The 21,838-nt window shown below is 36.8% G+C and overlaps 1 protein-coding gene across 35 annotated transcripts in view; it reads left to right on the plus strand.

Annotated features, from left to right (window-relative positions):
* Window positions 1-21,561, plus strand: part of MAP2 (microtubule associated protein 2) — a 243,415-nt gene extending 221,854 nt beyond the window's left edge. For 20 of the 35 annotated variants that reach the window (XM_059702963.1, XM_059702962.1, XM_059702973.1 and 17 more), the window contains 6 exons: window positions 610-757; window positions 6,334-6,674; window positions 13,091-13,183; window positions 15,057-15,138; window positions 17,323-17,435; window positions 17,643-21,561. In XM_059702963.1, coding sequence (XP_059558946.1) covers window positions 610-757; window positions 6,334-6,674; window positions 13,091-13,183; window positions 15,057-15,138; window positions 17,323-17,435; window positions 17,643-17,858 — 993 coding nt within the window. In that variant the 3' untranslated portion in view covers window positions 17,859-21,561. The remainder of the gene's footprint in view (window positions 1-609; window positions 758-6,333; window positions 6,675-13,090; window positions 13,184-15,056; window positions 15,139-17,322; window positions 17,436-17,642) is intronic. The other 15 variants (XM_059702976.1, XM_059702981.1, XM_059702982.1 and 12 more) reach the window with 1 other exon arrangement.
* Window positions 21,562-21,838: the final 277 nt, after the last annotated feature.

The raw sequence follows: 21,838 nt of genomic DNA on the forward strand, positions 1-21,838 counted from the left end.
AGAGTTTGGATTTGGCATCAGACACATCAGGATTTAATACTAACCTCTGTTACCTACCAACTTGAAAAAATTATATAAACTGATTAAACCTGTCTCCTTGGCTATAGAATGCATATGATTTTTGTGCTGAGAATTAAATCATAAGTGGATATAAAGTGCTTCCAGTTCCTATGACATAAATGCACAATGTATGCAAGGGTCATTATTAGGAATATTATGCATGCAATGCCCTACTGCCATTCCTTTCTGATTAATAAATTATCATGCTAATGTAGATTTTTCAGTAAAATTATTAATTCACTAAAATTACTTGAGTAAATTCATTTTGCCTATATTATCAATTAGGATTGGAACTTCATAATCAATTATTAACACTAAATCCAAAGTAATCCATTTTTACAAAACCTCTAGGCAAATATGAATTCTAAGTTTTGAAGTAGAAATGCTTATAAGCATGTGAAATTCAGTAGTGTGTATTAAATAAATTAATCTATCAGCACAGGAGGAAAAATAGCCAGAGCAATGTAACCACCTTGTATAATTAAAAATAAAGGTTCACAAGAATCCAACGTTCTTTTGTCCCCCCCCCTCCTCCCGCCCCACCATCAGGATGGAGTAACCAAGAGCCCAGAAAAGCGCTCATCTCTGCCAAGACCCTCCTCCATCCTCCCTCCTCGGAGAGCTGTATCGGGAGACAGAGATGAGAACTCCTTCTCTCTCAACAGTTCCTTCTCCTCTTCAGCACGGCGGACCACTAGTAGGTTATTTTGGTTTGTCTTCCTTTCTAATCATGTTTCTAAAATCCCATAAGTAGAGCAGAACTTACGTATTTATGCCTTACATTTGTCAAAACATGCTTTAAAATCAGATTGCATTTATCCTGAGGATCAGGAAATTTAGACTGTTGAGGGGTCCTAAGAGCTGTTTGAGTCAAAACGATTCATGGAAGAAATGAGTACATACTGCTTTGTTATTCATTAAATGGGATTGGGACAAAGTTGTTTTTCTCAGAATATATTTCCCTCTTCTTTCACATTTAGAGTAAAAATAAATTTGAAAGAAGTAATTAAGAAAACCTGTAGTCAGGTGTTTAGAAAATATATAGCTATAGAAACTTAACCCTTAAAATCTAACTGGAAAGTCAACAATCAAAACCTAGGATCCTGCTCAATTTGTTAAGAATTTGCCTTGCAATCAGGCTGTAAACAGAGCATGTTCTGTGCCAGAGCTTCAGTTTCTTTAGACTGATGGCCCATCATGTACTGGTTGGTAGTTATCACCGTGTATGTAAAGACTATAAAAATGTTCTAATCATTCATTACCTACTTATAAGTTGTGTTGCTACCGAGACTATCCAGTAAAGCCTGGGTTCAAATTACCTTCACAAATATGTTTCTATTACACCAAAAATAGCTACCATTTATTGAGACATGGAGATGCTAAAGTCTTAAGACACATTTTCCACGCAATTTAATTAACAAAGCTAATGGTTAGGTATTAATAACCTCATTAAATCTTCTAATGAGAAAACTGACCTTTTAGAAAGTGTAACTTGTCCAATGCTATACAGCTAGTAAGTGGTTGAATTTGGTTGTCAGCCCACTGATCATTTCACAACCTGTCCTCATAAAGTCTTCTCTATATTTATTTGGAAAAAAAAGTTCCAGAGAATTGCTCTATAGAATCCCTTGGAAAATCATACAGTATCTCTGTAACTTAAAAATCATTACAAAATGGTGGAAACGTTTGAAAAAATAGTATCTGTCATTAAGATCTATTACAAAATGGTGGAAATTGCCACTGCTATCACATTATAGTTGACTTCACCACTTACTTTTTATTAAATTTTTAGTAATTAGCCCACTTGAAATGTAACCATGACATTTAAACAGTGCTTTTGTCTACAATGAAAATGTTTGTTATACTAGAGCAATTGTGCTCTACATCATTTAGCTTCATGAAGTATTATTAACATCCTTTGAAATATGTGCTAGGAAAACTTTGAAAGCATTAAAACCCTTTTTCCCTTAGCAAAAATAAAGTGTTCAAATGAAATTGGAAAGAATGCATTTAAGAGTTAGTCATCTCCAGAGATAAGACTTCAGCTCAGATATCTGGAGTTGGAATTGGGCATAACCCCGGGGGTGTTAAGACAAGACAAATGTATCAAGTACTCCCTAAATGTATACCATGAATCATGCTTCTATTTGTTGCTATGGAAACAAATGGTACTTCCTCCATAAATCTACAACTTCAAGCCACTGTGCTCTGCCCTTTTAAATGTAAAAAATACAAATTGCTTTTTTGTTCTGAGTCAATCTATTTTGATTTTCTAACTTTACTTACATAAGCATGTTGCATTGTATTATTTGATAATGAACTTAACTGATGCTCTAAGGAAAGGGTTTGTTTCATCTCTACATAGCAATAGCTAAAAGGCACAGGGACAATTAGAAGAGTGTGGTTTGCCTGTCATCTTTTTAACTGCACACAAGAATATTCTGGCAGTTGGCACAGCTATTGAAAAGATTTGAAAGGAACAGTGCTATACCGGAAGTTCGTTTAGCCCCAAAGGAGGAAAAGACATTGCCATTGAGGAGCTGACAAGATAAATGGGGGTGCCATTTAATAAAGTAACTTGTAAATATTTTAAATTTTTAAATCTTTATTGTTGAAGGTACTACATATGTCCCCTTTTCCCCCCCATTGACCTCTCTCACCCCCTCCCACCCCTTTTTAGTTGTTTTTGTATCTTAAATTTAACCTTTTTAAATTTCAGAACATATAAGAAACACTCAAATGTGTCATTTTGATGACTAGATCATCACTTATTGCAATAAAAAATGATTATATCTATTGAACATCAGTGTTAATGGCATAATATTAGTGATTTCCCCCCTCATTCTCCAGATGTAAGTCAAAACCTTTATTCTTTAGTTTTCCAAAGCTTAAAGCCTTTTTCTAACAGCATAGCAATGACTCTTATTTTAAAAAATATCTTTAGTAAAAATTGTTATTCACATCCAAAATATTACATCAGCTTAATCTCTATAAAGTCAAGCAAACAAACAAAAACAAACACCTCAGCACACTTGGATCAATTCTGAATCCAATTCGTGCTATTTTAAAAAGAAAACATATTGTATACCTCCTGTGTTCAGATCCCACTGGGTACAGTGACAAATAATACAGAGAAGATCCCTCTCCCTCAAAGACCTGAGTTATTCGGAGATGAGGAAGTCATAGAGAAAACATTTGAGGCAGAAATACGGTTCTGCAGAAGGACATAGTGATTGATTCAAGCCTGCATCCAAAACTTGGTCAGAAACAAGCTTTGTAGAAAAGAAGCTACAGGCAAGTTGGGTGTGGTTGCATCATCCTGGTCTCAAAATGTGATTTTGTTGAAAGCAATAAGAATCACAGAATGCACACTAATTTATCACTTCAGTCTCTTCGTATCTCATTTCATATTGTTAGTTGAAGAGTTTACCTGTTTTGCCGTTATGTTACAAAACCAAAAGGACATAGGGCAACTTTCAATGAATATGTGAAAACTGTTCACTGAAAGAGGAAATAAAATTATTCTGTTTCTCCAGGAAATTAAACCTAGGCCAATGAGTAGCTCTATGTTGCCTATACATCACAATTGTCTTAGAAGCTCTGTGGAGCTCACTACTTGTAAATATTTAAGCAAATATTAATTGTCCCCCTTCTCAGGAAGAACTTCATACAACAATGGTCAATTACATTAGATGATTCTATGTCCTCTTCACTTCATTGGTTTTAAACTTAATGAGTCATTGCCCTAACCGTTTTGGTTCAGTGGATAGAGCATCAGCCTGCGGGCTGAAAGGTCCCAGGTTTGATTCCGGTCAAGGGCATGTACCTTGGTTGCAGGCACATCCCCAGTGGGAGGTGTGCAGGAGGCAGCTGGTCGATGTTTCTCTCTCGATGTTTCTAACTCTCTATCCCTCTCCCGTCCTCTCTGTAAAAAATCAATAAAACACATTTTTTAAAAAAACTTAATGAGTCATATCTTTATCCTCTCTACAGGATTTCTGGAAGATTCATTGATTTTTACAAAGTACCACATACTCAGTAGTAAAAAATAAAAATCATGTCCTTTCTATAAAATACAACAAAAGAGTTTGTATAATCAATGTATTATTCTAAGAGAAAAGATTTTTATGTTAAGAAAAAGATAAACAGCCCAGGCGTTGTTGCACAGTGGTTGAGCGACGACCTATGAGGAGATCATGGTTCAATTCCCAGGCAGGGCACATGCCTGGGTTGTGGGCTCTATGCCCAGTAGGGGGCTTGCAGGAAGCAGCCGAACAGTGATTCTCTCTCATCATTGATGTTTTTATCTCTCTCTCCTTCTCCCTTCTTCTCTAAAATCAATAAAAAGTATATTTAAAAAGAAAAACTTAAAAAATATTAAGAAGCTAGAATTTAATATTGTCTGGGTAAATGAGCCTCAATGTCCTCATTTTTAAATTAGGGATAATAAGAGGTCCCTCTAGCTATTGTATTTTTTGTATTTTGTTTTTGTTTGTTTGTTTAGTTGTTTGTTTGGTTGGTTGGTATTTAGGTGGTCACAAAAGTGTTTTGAAATTTGTAAGGTATACTTTTATTTATATCATTCTTTTAAAAAAAAGGTTTGAAATGTCATTCAAAATACATTTTAAAAGATAATATGAGGCAAACATAGTAAGAAATGGGGGAAAGGAGTCAAATGATAAAGTGAGGCTAAAGTCAAATTGAGGCCAAAAAAATTGTATCTTGCAATATCCTGAATAATTGGCCATGAGAGATTATTGATTTGACTTCAAATTACCAAACTAGTAATGAGGGTAGAGGAGAAAACACAATCAGAAACAAGATTTACTGTGAATATAATGTTAAAAACATCCTAGTTTTCTAAGGAGATAAATGGACTTTTTTTGGTATTAAGAACTAAGACAACTTTCCTTATAAAGAAAATACATGATATTGTGCCGGGGTCCAACCCCAGCAGGTCCAGGGGTCCCCAAAGGTGTGGACGGAGTCGGCGAAGAAGGAAGGGCATGGAGACAGTGTTCAGTTGATCTGCAACCTAGCCAGGATCTCTAGCCCGGATCTCCAGAGAGGTTCTGCTTCGGATCTCCAGCGAGGTTCTGTAGCCATGTTCCCTCGCTAGGTTCTCCAGCCAGGTTCTGTCCAGGCTCTCCAGTCAGGTTCAGTGTCCAGGTTCCAGTCAGGTTCTCCTGCCAATCTCTGTAGTCAGGTTCAGTCCAGGATCCCTTGCCATGTTCTCCCGCTAGGCTCTGTCTCTAGGCTCCGAGTAGATTCTGTCTTCTTGATTCTGTTCTAAGTTCTGTGTCTTTCTGTCTTATGAGTTCTGTGTTCTGAGTTCTGAGTGTTTCTGTCTTGTTACAACTGTATTTATACCAGTTGATTCAATCCTATCAATCTCTATTACAAAGGTTAGGGCGTTTCTTATCTCCATTCCAGGGAGAAAAGATTATGTAGTTTAAGCATGATTGTTCGTAGTTAAAGGGATTAATTACCCGCCTGGCACTTAGTTGAGGGGTTTTATTCCCTCCCTAACTTCAGGGGAAAATCCCTACCTGGGGATTCAACCTTTCTCGGAGAGGTGACCTTGGTTAAAACACAGCACCAAGAAGGTGAGCAAACATATTAAGAACCGTATGCCATATATGCCAGGTCCCTTGAAACAGCAAGGATGGACCGGCTCCCGGCAATATTGTAGACAATGTCTGACATTGAATGGCTTTCAATAAACACATTGTAACTCAACAGTGCTCTTCAATATAAGATGAGGGGATACCACTGAAACGTAATCCAATAATTTTCTACATAGTCCAAAAGTATGTGATTTAAGTCACAGTTTAACATTGAATGTCCACCTGGATATCAGAATGAAGTTACTGCACAGAGCAATGGTCTGCATACCATTTGAGGGAACTTCAGTAAATATGAACCGACATAAGATTAAGGGCAGACTCTTTTTGCAACTAATGGCAGATCCATATGCCTTAATGATTACCCAGGTTGAAAAACAGTTTTTGACACATTCATAATAGAATTAAGAAAAATCAGCAAAACTCAAGTTTTATTCTTGGATTGACAGCAATACATGTTCAAAAAACTGTACCAGGTAATGACCATAAAAGAGGAGGCTTACATTTTTTAGCGTTGTGATTCATAGATACTCTAAATACTTCAGAAACTTAATGCATTGTAAATGCTAACAATTGTGAGAAGAAGGATACGTTGAGGAGAGCTTTTTAATGCTGAATTTTTGGTTTTGCTTTTTATTTGTTCAAATAGGGTCAGAGCCGATTCGCAGAGCAGGAAAAAGTGGCACTTCAACACCCACCACCCCTGGATCAACCGCCATCACTCCTGGCACCCCACCAAGCTACTCTTCACGCACCCCAGGCACTCCTGGAACCCCTAGCTACCCCAGGACCCCTCACACACCAGGAACCCCCAAATCTGCCATCTTGGTGCCCAGTGAGAAGAAAGTCGCCATCATCCGTACTCCTCCAAAGTCTCCTGCTACTCCTAAGCAGCTTCGGCTTATTAACCAACCACTGCCAGACCTGAAGAATGTCAAGTCTAAAATTGGATCAACAGACAACATCAAATACCAGCCTAAAGGGGGGCAGGTAAGAATCATATGAATACGTATTTGCTGCCAGGTATAAAATCCACTAATTATTATGATGCCTTCCTCATAATATAAGCTAACAGTTCTTACAGAAAAAGGGAGATGGAGTTACTGGTTTGATTTATGGCCAAGAGTTTGGAACTTATCTGAGAAAGCTAGCTTATAAAATATAATGAAAATCACTGGACATATTTATTTCTATTAATAAATATGGTTACTATTGGATAAAAATTGTTGTGACCATGTAAGAGAAACTTTTATTTGGTTGCCTAACAGATCTTTTCTAAATGTATCTCTATTGCCTTATGGATTTTAACTTAAGAGATTAAAATTGCATTTCTGATATAAGTTGACAGCATTCTATTTTAGATCCTGACTGTGAGCTCATCTGACTATATTTTAGTGATTCCACTTTCACCTCCTTCCTTCTTCCCCAAGGATTTCCTATGATGTCTTCTACCATTTCCTCATGTTCACTCCAAATCAGAGCATGCTTTACCAAGTTTCTTCTCTGGCTGAGGTTGCCCGAACATTGCAAAGGACGAATATTCATGTTGATAATAAATAGACAGTCTATATGGTTTTGATGAATACAATTGTACTAGAACCCTATTTAAGATTAATTGTCTTGGGAATTCAACAACTTTTCAAGTTGAGAAGCCTTATTATTTGCCCCAATTTGTACATTTTTTGCTCTTCTAGATGTACAGGTTTTGTGCTCTTAGCCATCATCTTTCCTTTTAAAGTCCTGTCTTTTATTGGCAAGAGGCTGTTCTGCTCAATGGCTTAGTTCAGTGAGGCAAATCAATGCCAATGTCATAGATAACCTAGCTGAAGATATGAGGAGACTGATAGAAGCAATAAAGTTCATCTTTTTTAGCTGAAACAAATTCACTCTATTGGAAAGAATACATACAATCCTGGATTCAGTGTAGACCATGACCTTGGCTAATTTAACTTAAGACAAAGGTAAGACTATCTTATTAAGTGCATTGATTTGAAACTATCTAAATGTAGTTAGCTCCCTAATCTACATTAAATCTAAATTTTAGAATCAATAACATTACTTTTTAAGAACACAGTTACTTGATTAAACAAAGTTAGGAAAAATAATTTCTCTAAATGCATGGCATAAAAACATTTAGGCAACAACTCAATGAATGGCACTTTATACCTTTTCTATGTATTTATTTATTTATTTACATTTATTTATATGAAATATGCGTAAGTGTTTTGACAGGTTTCTTGTTTTTATCAGTCTTATGAAGATTAGTATACACTGCATATTTTTTTACCCTTATGATAGTTGAAAGTTACTAATGAGGTAGTTTCACAAGGCCATAATTTACAGATTATTGGATAGAGAACTTAGGTGGATCATGACTTCTGCAAGGCCATTTCTGTGGAGTTGATGGATTGCCTTGTGAATTATATACTTCATGCATGGAGCAGTCAATCATTTTCAGGTCAGCTGGGCTAAAGATGGAGACATATCCAAGCAAGAAATTCCTGTTCAACAGTACTCATCTTTGACTTAAAAACTCTTGTAGAATTTTTCAGCCTATTACTTTCGCTGTCGGTGTTACCCTAGCATCTTTTTTAAATGTTTATTTAGATAAATCCATTATACAAGAACCTAAGAAATATCCTTACATTCTAAAAATAAAACAGTCTAATTTCTCTTAGAAATTAATTAAGGAACATTAAATATCAGAGATTTTCAGCTTCTTATAGTCTTTCATATTTTCACAAAATAAACAGAAGTTCTCCCATTACACACATGAATGAAGACTTTAAGAAAGTGAAGGAATAAGCCATATGAATAACTGGGGAAGAGTATTTCAGGCAGAAGAAACTACACATGCAAAGGCCCTGAGGTAGAAGCAGGCCTTGCAGGTTCTAGGAACAGCAAGGAAAGTTCACATTGAATTATTATTTTTAATATTATTACACTTATTCAAAAAGTAGGACTCTTTTGCCAAATCAGAAATCTGAGTCATCTTTTCATCTCCCTTTTCCTCATCCCATATCCTGGCCATCTTGAAGAACTAATGATTTGATGCCCCAAATAGCTCTTATTACATTGTGCACCACTATAGCACAGGTTACCTTATCTCTTGTTGATGTCACTACAGTAGTTGTTAAATGGTCTCCCTTCATCTTTTCTTTTATCTGAATATATACTCCATACTATAGCCAGTCCTTCTCACCACATTTGTAATTAAACATTCCATTGTATGGTTATTTAATGCTGATCTTGTCCCATTTACTAGACCATAAGCTCTATAAAATTAGGGATGAGGTCCATTTTGTTCTCAGTATTCAGTAGATGCTCAATAAAATATTTGTTGAAAGTAGAATGAATGTAGTATTTTTTTAATATATATTTTATTGATTTTTTACAGAGAGAAAGGGAGAGAGATAGAAAGTTAGAAACATCGATGAGAGAGAAACACCGATCAGCTGCCTCCTGCACACCCCCCACTGGGGATGTGCCCGCAACCCAGGTACATGCCCCTGACCGGAATCGAACCTGGGACCCTTCAGTCCGCAGGCCGACGCTCCATTGAATGTAGTATTTTATATGCATGGTGAGATGCATTCTTTCTAGTGACTGTTGAATAGGTATGAATGCCTAATGCCATTACAATTGTTACCCAAAGAAACTTCCCCTGTTTAGACCACAGTGAATATTGTCTTAAAGAATATTGGACCAGGATGTAAGAGCTGAGTTCTTGGTCCCCTTTTCTATTAAATTTTGCATGACCTTAGATACTGACCTCTTACATCCTCAGATTTCTTAATTTGTAGAATAGAAGCAACAAAATAAAACCTGTTTTTGTATATAGCACCATCTCATTTAAATAAACTATACCCTAGTTGGTTTGGCTCAGTGAATAGAGCATCAGCCTGTGGACCAAAGGGTCTCGGGTTCAGTTCCAGTCAAGGACACATACCTTGTGTGCAGGCTCCTCCCCAGCCCGAGCCTGGTCGGGGCACGTGCAGGAGGCAACCAATCAATGTGTTTCTCTCACATTGCTGTTTCCCTCTGTCTTTCTCTCTCTCTTCCACTCTCCCTAAAAATCAATGGAAAAATATCTTCGGGTGAGGATTAACAAAAATAAAAAATAAATAATAAATAGACTATAAGGTCACTTTTAGATCTCATATCTATGGTTTGCCTCAGAATATGATAGTAATTTCAACTATGTATGCAACTAAGTCACAAATATTTTCCTATGATATTGAAATCCTTTTTTGCCAGTCTCCTGCTGTGGCTGGACTGATTGGGCTGAACCTTGAAAGATGATCTGTTACAGGTTCTACTAGCAAGAGATAATAATGTAAAGAAAGCATGGGGATGAACTTGAAAGTATAAACACAATCTGGCCCAAAATGTAAAGTATTAAGAGAGGCCTCAAAAATCAGATTTGCTGAGAACCCTGGCTTCCTGGCTAAGAAACATTGATGCATTTAATTGGAAATAGGGAGTTGGAGAGAATTTTGAATAAGGCAGAGCTTTAGGAAGATGATCCAGTTGATTTCACTTCCACTGAGAAGTATGCAGAAGAAAAAATTGCCTCTCTTTCAGATCACCCCATTTTGCATTAATAGTTCAAGTAAAACTTTTAATAAAAGAAAATAATAAAAGTTAAAATGTGTTATAGAGTTCACTTGGGTAATGATTATTCAAATATTTTTCTTCCATATCATGAATATAGAAAATTAGTTAAATTGCCAAATAGAAGTTTTTTATTTATAGTTTTAGACAGTCTCTAAAATATTAAAATAATTTTCTGTTGACATATGCTTTAGGAAAACAAAATTTCAATGCAAATTCTCAAAGAAAGGAATTTGATTTAGATCTTTCCATGGAACAGACAGAATTAATACTCAACTCTCTCATTTAAACACACACACACACACACACACACACACACACACACACACACACAAAACTAATCTAGAAGGGTAATTATATTTCATTGCCAAAACTTTATCCTTCACAGCAGCCATCTATTTTTCTATTTTATGGAAAGGTTTGTGACAAGTGCTGGTATTTGTGGAATTAGCTCTCTAAGTGTTAATTAATGCAAATGATCTTAGAGATCTTTGGCATGAAGTATTTTGTAATTTTTCTAAGGCATAAATGTGAGTCACACAGACAAGGTGGGTGCTCAGGTGCAAGTTGTCAAGCTAGAGGATAAATCATACTGAGCAAAGGGGTTTTGTTTTGTCTACTTAGCCATCAAGCAAGATGGCGCATGTCATACTTGGCCACATTTTAGACAAAAGCAATATACTATGAAGCTATTGCAAATATGGAAATATGTAAAGAATGTGCCATTAACGCATGTCAAAGGTTGGCTTCACATTATAGATTGAGCTGACATAGGTTAAGAAAGTCTACCATGGAAAAGAGTCAGCTAGTTGTTTCACTAGAAAATCTGTGACTATCTAGAAAACCAGAAAAAATCAACAGAAGTCGACATTTAAGTTTTAAGATTTAATCTCTAAATAATGCTAGCAATGTGTGTGATGCCTTTGGGTTTGAATAACTTGTTTTGGCAATCAGAAAAATTGTCAAAAAGTTGATTAAATGTTAGAGTCAGATTCTTGCAGCCGAATTTAGAATTTCCATTTTTGCAGCAAGTTAATTAGAGTTAACATTTGGCTTGTGATCACTTTGTAATGAGTGTCTTGATTGGTACTCTAATGATTTCTAATTTAAAGTTTGTTAATGCAATATGAGACCTTCTATATTCCTAAGGATGAGAGAAAAAACTGGCTTAGATGAATTCTATTTCATTGCCAAATAATTAGATCTTCATGGATAAAAATTAAAAGTATTATTAGGCATAATAAATTATTTCCTTTCTAAAATACATTTTTGTGGTTTGAAATGTAATGGTCTTTATTGACTCAAAGGTATGTGTATCATAGTTTATATGAAATTCTGAGCTTACAGCTACACTTATTGTTAGATATAGGCTGTGCGATATACCCCCTTTTATGAAACTGAAATTTTTATTATGCCCTAAAGTGTGGCCCAATCATCACGTCTTCTGAGTTCAGATTTTTGACAAGAGGCCCTTCCCTTGGGCTGTCAATGAGAGTTGCCAATGATATTTCCCTATAAGGGACAGCTATCTTGTCAGTGTTAGTTAGGCAGGACTGTGATTTAAGCTTTGTCTAGTTAAAAATAGTCAGGATTCATGTCCTCTTGCAATTTTTTATCCTTTTTTAAAAGATCAAGAGATGTAATACTAGATGTAACACAGCTGTATATCTAAGATAAATTTATTTAGCTTTTTTTAAAAAAATAAGAGGATAAACTGTCCCATAAAGCATTGAAAATGTGATTTCTCTTACGCTATTGGGGGAAGGGAAGAACAGTAGCTTTAGAAAAAGTAAAACCAACCAACCAAACAATAAAAATAAACCTTTCTTTCTGTGCTAACTTAGCTTATCTGCCCTCTACAACATGCAGAATTCAAAAGACACATCAAAGAAGTCACAAGAGTTTTACTTTGCACATTATATTATGCCAGAGTAATATCTTTCCAGATCTGGATTTGCTATTGTCTTCAAGATAAAACTGAACTTCCTGAAAATAGAAATAAAACACCTAACCTCAAATCTGTTGGACCTACCCATGGCCTGGACTACCTGACCTCATACAAGTCAGCTAACTAAAGTTTTTTGGTTTTCTACCTTCTGCAAATAGAAAGAATGCTTCTACACCCACCACCCAAGGGCAATGCCTGTTTACCTATGAGCAGCTTTCAGAGAGGCATTCAAAGGCCACTGAGCCACGCCTTCAGGGAAGGCCCAGAGCCTCCTTGTTGACCCTCTTAGGAGACCAGGGGTCCTTCCCCTGAATGAATGAGGACCCTCACCTGTAGCATTCACTAGACCCTGTGCTATGTGACCCAATAATACAGTTAAGTCAAGATGATTTATAATGGTGATGGCTGACGCTGTCAGGGTTAAAGAGAGGCAGGCAGGGCACTGGCGTATCCTTCTGGATCCTGGGCTGAACTACGCTGAACTATACTACTGGACCTTCCATAGAGTAAACCTGAGTCTCACTGTTGCCCACAGTACTGGAAGCCTCCTCCCCCCAGATGATCCAAGTTTTCATTTTCTCTTCCTCTAATTGCTTCCATATTATACCTGCCTACAACTGGGATACAGAAGGCTCTGGAGCACTTGGCCCTTGGGAGTGCAGAACAAGAGAGGCTCATTTGTATACGATAGATCTGCTCCTTAGTTCCAGTGCTCGTTTTTCTCTTAAATGATTATGTAGGTGGAAGGGAGTTTGGAGCCTTTTTGGCGCTACCCATTCTGGTTCCCTATACCCAGCCTGTTGAAAGAAAAATGCACAATGAAGTTACCTCCAATTCCTTTTAGGTTAGGATTTTAAACAAGAAGATCGATTTTAGCAAGGTTCAGTCCAGATGTGGTTCCAAGGATAACATCAAACATTCTGCTGGGGGCGGAAATGTAAGTAGAAGCTTCTGTTAGAAAGCTGTCCTGATTGCGTGGAGCCATCTGCACAGCCAGCACCCTGTCTCCTTTCCTGCCTCCTTCCCAACACACTCCGCCTTGTTGCTGCACCACGTGTCCCCTTGATCTGGGAGCTTCTCAGCCTTGCGTTTTTGGTGGTGGGTTTCTCATCCTTCCCTTTAAGATCACCAGCACATTTCTTGCTTTCGTTTGAAGAAACAAAACCTTAATGGAGTGCACTATGGTTTTCAGGGGGATGGAAAACCCACTTCACTTGCCCATTTTGTTTGCTGGCCTTTGGCCCCAAGGCATTTCCTCACGCTATCTCTGTTCCCCTGCAGAAGTCACCTGGGCACACACTTTTCTAGCTCCATTTAAATTACTCTTGAGGCAAAGACTGATATAGTTTAAAATACCCAGTATGTGATGTCAGTCTTTTGTGCTAAATCATTCATGAGAATTAGAAGTCCCTTGAATAACGCAAAACTGGTGAAGTATGGGTCATCTCTAATTCAAAGTGAAAGGATTCAAGTCCCAGTATACATGTCTTAATGGTATTTTTCCTGTCTCTTAAATTGAGTGGACATAATATCCTGAGAGGAAAGGAAAGATGAATCCATGTCTCTCAAACTTAGATGAGGGAGAATTGAAACAGGCAAACTCAAGCCAGATCCTGGCACCTAAACTTTAGGTTCTGGCCATCTATAACTCCAATAACTTAGAGTACAAAAACCAGAATTCTCACCTGTCTAATAACTCTTGGCTCCTTGCTCCTCAGCTGGACAGAGATGGAGTCAAGCAGTGAGAGATGAGCAAGTGACTTCTATCAGGAACTGTCGCCTGATGTTCAAAGTTGATCCACTGAGCATAAAAATTTCCCTGTCATGGGAAGTCCATAGCAAGGTTTGCTGGGCTTCTCCAAGAGTTCTGGGCTAAGCCTCAGGGTCACTGTTTATATGGATATGGTTGCCTTCCTCCCTGTTGGCCTAACTGTTAGTCTCACCACCTGGTACTTTCACAGAAACAGTATCAGTCCAAGTAAATAACTTGAAGTGATCAGAAGGCGGACCCAAAATACCTAAGTAAAAAAAGGATAAATTGAGATCAATAATAAACTTAAAATAAGTAGGTGCGCTCCCAAACTCCAAAACAATAATCTTAAAATTTCCTCTAGAGAAGAATCACTTATTCAAACACACAGAGTCCCTGGCCCCATTTCCACAGCATCCATTTTAGTAATCCCCACATACTTCTGATGCAAATGCACCATGAGCCACACTTGGAGAAGCACTATTCTAAATATTGGGAGAGGAAATAATTTCAACAAAACACAAAAAGAAAAAAAAATGCTGTTCTCAATAATCTGGGGCACAAGAAAAATTCCATTTAGCTAAGACATAATGTTTTAGAAAAGTATGTTTACAGCTTTCTTCTTCATGTATCTTAAAGCAATACTGTTCTTCTTGTATCTTTGAGCAATGTTGTTCACTTCTATGTAAAAATCACTTTTGAAAAAAATAATCTATCTCTTCACTTGGCTCTTTGCTTATGGAAAGGTTTAACATGATGTCGCTTCATTCTTGCCTTATTAATCCAGGTGTTTCTGTCCCCTTTGTGGCATGATCTGTTTCCTACTAATACAATCTTCTGTTTTAGGATTTTCTCCCGCTTGGGTCCTTCTTTCCAACCAAACATGTGGGAGGACATGTGGGAGATTATGTTGCCCTATGTTTTGTATGTACTTCAGTTTGGGTTCCTGGATATGTTGTAGTGTGTTGTGAGTTTGTACATGTTTCTAGATTTGATGTATGAACTTAGGGGGTTTGTTCAGATCTAAACTATTTTAAGCATTGTTATGTGATTCACACAGGTACAGATTGTTACTAAGAAGATAGACCTAAGCCATGTGACATCCAAATGTGGCTCTCTGAAGAACATCCGCCACAGGCCAGGTAAGTAAATGCTTTTAGTAGCTTGAGGAATATTATACAGTGGGGCCTTGACTTACGAGTTTAATTCGTTCCGTGACGGAGCTCGTAACTCAAATTACTCGTATGTCAAATCAATTTTCACCATTACAATGACACGTGATGCGGGGCTGATGTTGTGGCGTTCACTGTGACGTTCGCTGCGCCAGCTAGCGGTGGGGTATCTGAAGCTGGCTCATAACCCGAATTTTAGCTCGCAACTCAAAGCAAAAAATCGGCCGAGAGACGGCTCTTATCTCAAAAAACTCGTTAGTCGGGACACTTATAAATCAAGGCCCCACTGTATTGGATTCAAGAAGTTGACAGGCAAAGGTTTTGTTGTTGTGAAATACCCAATTGGAAGGACTTTTCAATGTCCTGATACTTAATCCTTTTATATAGAGAAACTTAAGTTAGAAATTTGGACATCTTCATTTGGACAAGTAAACTCAATTACCAAAAATAGGCCGTATATCATAGGACAGGTTAAAAATTACAGGATACATTTATCTCTATGTACTCAACATGCTTATTGCAGCTCTTTCTAAATATGTAGTCTATAAAATGCTTTGGACCATGTATTCATACATAATTACATGGACTTAACGCAGCATTTCCAACGATTTTTCATGAGATTATTTTTTCTACATTAAGTGAAATAAGGATTGTGGGTAAGCAAAGCTGAAGAATTTTATTTATCTGTTGAATTTCTCAGATCCTTTAGTAGGTCAATAAGAACTGCACGTTCTCAGCAGAATATAAATGCTTCTCAAACGTATTTGACTATGGACCTCTTGATTTTCTAGAATATGTCATGGGACTAGTGCTCTACAGTAGAGTTTATATTCTTAATTCCTAAGGATTTTTTCCCTCTTTCAAATGTGACTCTAACATATTTTGAGTTGTTTTTCTGAGTAGCACATATTACATGTATTTTTGCTAAACTCCACCTCCACTCATGTGTAAATAATGGACAACTATCAAATTTGTAATTTTCTTGAGAAATTTTGATATAATTTTTATGTATCATTGTATTATAGAATAACATGAAGAAGCAATTGGTTTTAATAATCTATGCTTATCATCTTAATTAAACCAGGTATTAGAGTATTCCCATTCATCGTCTCACATGTTACCAGAAACAAGGTGTAAGAACAATTAAGCCCAGTAAGATGCTGATCAGGAGAAGATTATTAAAAAGATTTATTAGCTGAAAAACATTTATTCATTAAAATTGATAAATGCCTTAGAAACATGTCTAGAAACCAGGCTTTGCTTTGGCAAGGGGTATTCATAAAACAAGTCAAGGAATTAAAATTACTTATATGGAGTCTCTATTACTAGTTTCAGAACTGCTACCCTGGCTTTAGCTTCTCTGTCATTCATGAGGCAGCAAGGACATGGCCCCATTCTGCCTGTCTTCATAATCCCCGTCTATAACTCAGGCCTACAAACACTTAGCTGACTTTGTACTTCCCTGTCAACAGTATGACTGAGATTTTTGGCCATACTGCCTATTTTCTTCCAGAATACAGAAGAAAATATTGTGTTCTTTAATTCCAGACAGTAAGTATACAATTATTCAAATTTACCTGGGGTCTTGATGCACAGAAAAATTTTACATAGACAAGGAAATATTCTGTGCAGAGATTTACTGGTATAAAAGGCTATTGTCGTGAACTCCCACCTATTCCTAAATCTAGCTCTTCTGTAATAACTGAATCAGATGACTAAATTCATAAAGAAGTGTTAGCACAGTGATCCTTGACAACAGCAAGATTTTCACCAGTTTACTGTGGAATGTGGAATATCTATAGAGAATATGAAGGAAACAGGTCAGCACCTGCAGTCACAGATTATTTATTATACAGATAAGAGAAGCCCCTCTGATATCTTATGTTACAGTGGATAGAGGAGAAAGGTATTAATATGTAAAGCAATCCATATAATAGTACAAAAAAGATGTCATTATCTTGGGTGACATGGGGAAAATGGTATGGACTAGAAATTTTAAGATTTTTTTTTCCACATCTATGGTCAGAGGCTAGTAGAGCTAATCGAGCTTGTGGTTTACAATGGTCTATCCACTGTAATCATTTTGGGGAAATAGTCACCACTAATAGAAGATTTCATTTCAGCAAGGATTTTAAAGCCTTTCTCCTCACATAGGTGGTGGACGTGTGAAAATTGAGAGTGTAAAACTGGATTTCAAAGAAAAGGCCCAAGCTAAAGTCGGTTCGCTTGACAATGCTCACCATGTACCCGGAGGTGGAAATGTCAAGGTAAGAAACAAGGTCATGAGTGCTCTCGCCTTTTTTTTTGTTTGTTTTTATCAACATGGGTCCAAGGCTAAAGACCTGAACATATGGGAAGTGGGGATGGCAGAGCTGAGTAGAAGTGACATTCACATTAGCTCTGGGATATAGAAAAAGATCTAGGGGTTAGTTAAGATGCTTGAATTAACAAAGACTGATGCTTGTCTTAAACAGATTGACAGCCAGAAGTTGAACTTCAGAGAGCACGCTAAGGCCCGTGTGGACCACGGGGCTGAGATCATCACGCAATCCCCAGGCAGATCCAGCGTGGCATCCCCGAGGCGACTCAGCAATGTCTCCTCTTCGGGAAGCATCAACCTGCTGGAATCCCCTCAGCTTGCCACCCTGGCCGAGGATGTCACTGCTGCACTCGCTAAGCAGGGCTTGTGAATATTTCTCATTTAGCATTGAAGTAATACTATTTAGGCATGAGCTCTTGGCAGGAGTGGGCTCTGAGCAGGTGTTATGTTTATTCTTTACAAACCATAAAATAAATATAATCTCATTCCCAAACTCTAGTAATTGTTACAATTTTATATTTAAAAACAGGAATAGCATATGCAGAAATTGACTTGATTTCCATTTGCAACAGGAAGACACTGGCTTTACCTAAGTACAATTGGACGATTATTTTTGCTCTGCTCTGTTTTGCATGGAGTATTATTATTTGAAAAATTGCATTTTCACCTTTCATGTGCCTGAAGGCTATCCACTACATTCTGAAAGGCCTTGTTAACATCCAAGCTGCTCATCTCACTATTATTCTATTGCTGGGTGGGTGAAACGATAAAAGCTTCACATTGTAACTTATTGCCAGTTCAAAAGAAATCAAGGAGTCTGATGGCAGGAAGGGAAGAGCATGTAAGAAATAAGGTTGTGTGTTTTTTTTTTAAGTGTTATTTTGTATAAATGGGAAGAAAGATTCAATTAAGTTATTAACATTTGGGACCTGGATAATTATATCAGAGTATAAGTCAATTCAATAAATTATTTAACTAATTAAAAAATAGCTTCGAAGCATTTGAGCTGTGGTTGAGGAAGTGGTGCGGAAGTGCTCTCTTGATGAAGCACTTGCACTCGGATGGACTCGTGTCTGGTTAGAATGTCAGTTATCAGCTAGATCTGTGTCCACACTACCAGTTTCACACCCCCTTTCCATCTGTTTGATACAGTATTATAGATATAAATATATATATATTTCTCTGTGGCCATTTGTGATACTTCCTCATATACTTGAATATTATACTTCCTTATTCACAGTATCTGTGTCTCCTGCACCCTTTGGTGTTGCAATTTTAGGTATGTGAAAGTAGATGTTAGCAGGGTTCTTTCCCTATTTAAAAAAAATACATTAAAAAGACAAAAAGTTTTAGCATGAAGTTGCTTTCTGTAACAACTCAAAGCTGTAACCCTGTTATAGTGCCAGATCCAAGTCTCTCCCGTGATGCTAGAAGATTTTATTTTTCTTTGTTTTCACTAACATGGAGTTTGTGGGGGTGAGTCCAGCTATACATAAAAGGGTTTACAGATTGTTGGTTTAAAATTATGGATTTCAATTATTTTGAATCACAGAATAGTTTGGGTTTTTTTTTATTTCTGTAATCATTCATGAAAGACTTATTAATATTTCTTCTTCCCTTTTTTTTCCATTTGCTAAAGTTGAAACTAACAGTTGGAATTTGGGACATGTTATCCCATTCTTCCAAATAGGACCTGCTTATCAAATTACCTGACAGAAGAGATTTGGCTTCCTTCCCCAAAGTAAAGATCCCTTGATCAGAAAGGAAAAATACAGTGTTTTGAGAAGCTATAGCTACAAAATGCTTGAGATGCAGATGTCAAAATCATTTTTATTCAAGACTCCAACACTGCTTAAAGGAATACTGTATGACTTAGCATTACTTATGAGTAGATAATACTGTTTGACTTTATATACAGTCTAGAAATCACAAATCAGTGAATTAATTCCTCTCATAAATCACCCATCTTAGACTTATGAAGAAACAATGAATTAGTCAAAGGCCTGAATAAGGCAATAAGTTACCAGGCTGGATGGGTGCATTTTAGTATTTTATCTATTCATTTTCTTGCTCAGGGCTGGTAGGTTGGATTATGAACAGTTACAAGCAAATGATCTGGTAGGTGTTTGATTCATTTGAGCCAAACCAATTTATGAATGTAAAGGAAGAAATAATGAGCGTGGGTAAGGCAAAAAGGAAGAATAGTAGCATCTGAGAAAGAATTCAAGAAATGCAATAACAGAAAGATACAGGTGACATTTTGTGACTCGTTGAATATTAGAACCAATGTGACATCCACAGTAAGAAACTCTAGGAGCAAATGTGCACCATTTACTCTCAAAGAAAAGGTTTTACATAGGCAAACATGTCAGAAACTATATTTAAGTCAGTGACTTCATATAACAATAAAAAAGATAGAAACTACTGAGTAGGACAATGGATGTGTCTATTTTCTGCCTAATAATTACTGTGAAGATTTATTTGACCAATCTGGCATTTTATCCATCAGCTTCCCTTGAAATGCATCAGAAACTAGAAGAAAGAATAGTCGTGTGGAAACTTATGGTATTTTCTTACATGTTTGATAGTGTTAGATAGTGATTGAAGTTCGGTAGAAAGAACAACTTTAACAAGTGAAACATGTTTGTTTTTTTCAACTTGGTTTAAGTTTTTTATAAAAATTAACAATAAAGAACATCTCTACATATTAAAATTCAGGTTCTTAAAAATACGTGTCTAAAATAAAATTTATGTAAAGCATTACGTTATTAGATTTGGCATTTAAAACAAATGTTTTTTCAAACCACAGAAAAATTATAATGAGTAAATGCTCTTCCTTTGTATGGAAATGTGATTCTCTATAATGTTAATAACAACAATGAAAAACCTGAATCTTTGTACCAATAAAAGAGAGAAACACAGGATAAATGTCTTCTTATGGGGATAAGTGGTGGAACCCATCTTGCCTTCACTCTCAAGGTTAACGACACAAATTAAGCTTTTTGAACACCACTTTTGTGGGGACATCCATACGCTGATCTAGAAACTAAAGCTTCATAGTTCCAGTTCTAGATCTATTCATGCCAGTTTCTCTTGGGCTTTAGCCTTTGAGAACCTGTTAAAGGAGACATAAGTAATCCAGAGCTGTGAAGAGTTAAAAGGCCAACTTCTCCAATGAACTCACCCTCTCTGGGTCACCTGCAGCCAAGAATTGGGTACCTTATAACGATGCAGGAAAGATCCGAGTTTATGATGAGTTTCAAAGGCCATGTTCATTTAGGAACCAACTCTCTCTGGATCCTCCTACTGAGTTCCAGCAGGGTGATGGGCTGAAATCCCACCCACAAGCAAGACACCTGTGTAACACCAACTACCTGTGGCTGAAGAAGGTCAAAGAGAGAACTTTCTTAGATGGAAGACTGTACTAATGGTAGCTGGCTTCTTCAGACACTCCTGTTAGTGGTACAGCAAGAAATGGGATCATCAACCAAAATATAACATGTCAGTAGTAGTAAAGAAATAATCTCAATGTGCTTAATTCTGGCATAGCTATAATTATAGTTTTTCTCATATGTCTCATGCCCCAAAAAGGAGGTAAATAAACTATTCATGGTCTAAGTAGCCAACATAAATAAATAAAGTAGATTCATGGCTTGGAAAGGCAAATTCTAGGCACTCCTTCCAAGATCGATGTGGTAAAATCAGCATTGATGTTTGTTTTTCTAGGCCTAGGAGTTTAGCCTCTGTGTGTAGGTTGAGGCCAAGTCCCTCTGCCAGGACAGGCTTATTTTTAAGCTCAAAAACTGTCAATCATGAAAATCTACTTCAACTTTAGCAAAAAGAAAAAAAATCAACAAAAAGTATACTCTGTATGCTGGGATTCCAAGGTTCCAACACTCTGCTACAAATCTGTGGGGGGTTTCTTTCTTCTGATAACTCTAGAGCCTGTTACCATAGAAAGGCATTTCTTCAATGGCTGATTGTAGTTAGTTCATGTTTTTCAATCAAAATTTGCAAATGTATTTGTTGCTGTATAGTGATTGTTTTGCAAAATAAAATTGCTTGTCATCAGATTTATAGTTTCAGATTGTTTCTTCTCTGGGAAAAATTGTGTGTGTGTGTGTATGTGTGTGTGTGTGTATATATATATCCCTTGTTTGTATAGAAATGCAATACATATTGTTCAATCCAAGCAAAGAAAAATTGTAAAGAGAAGGCTACAATTATCTGCTAAATTCCTACCATGTGTCAGACCCTTTCACTACTGTATTGGCAGAAGGCTATCTGTTGCAAGTGACAGAAACTCAAATCAAATTCGCTAAGCATAAAGGCAAATTCATTGACTTGAGT

Source organism: Myotis daubentonii, chromosome 7, assembly GCF_963259705.1.
Source record: "Myotis daubentonii chromosome 7, mMyoDau2.1, whole genome shotgun sequence".
Lineage (NCBI taxonomy): Eukaryota > Metazoa > Chordata > Mammalia > Chiroptera > Vespertilionidae > Myotis > Myotis daubentonii.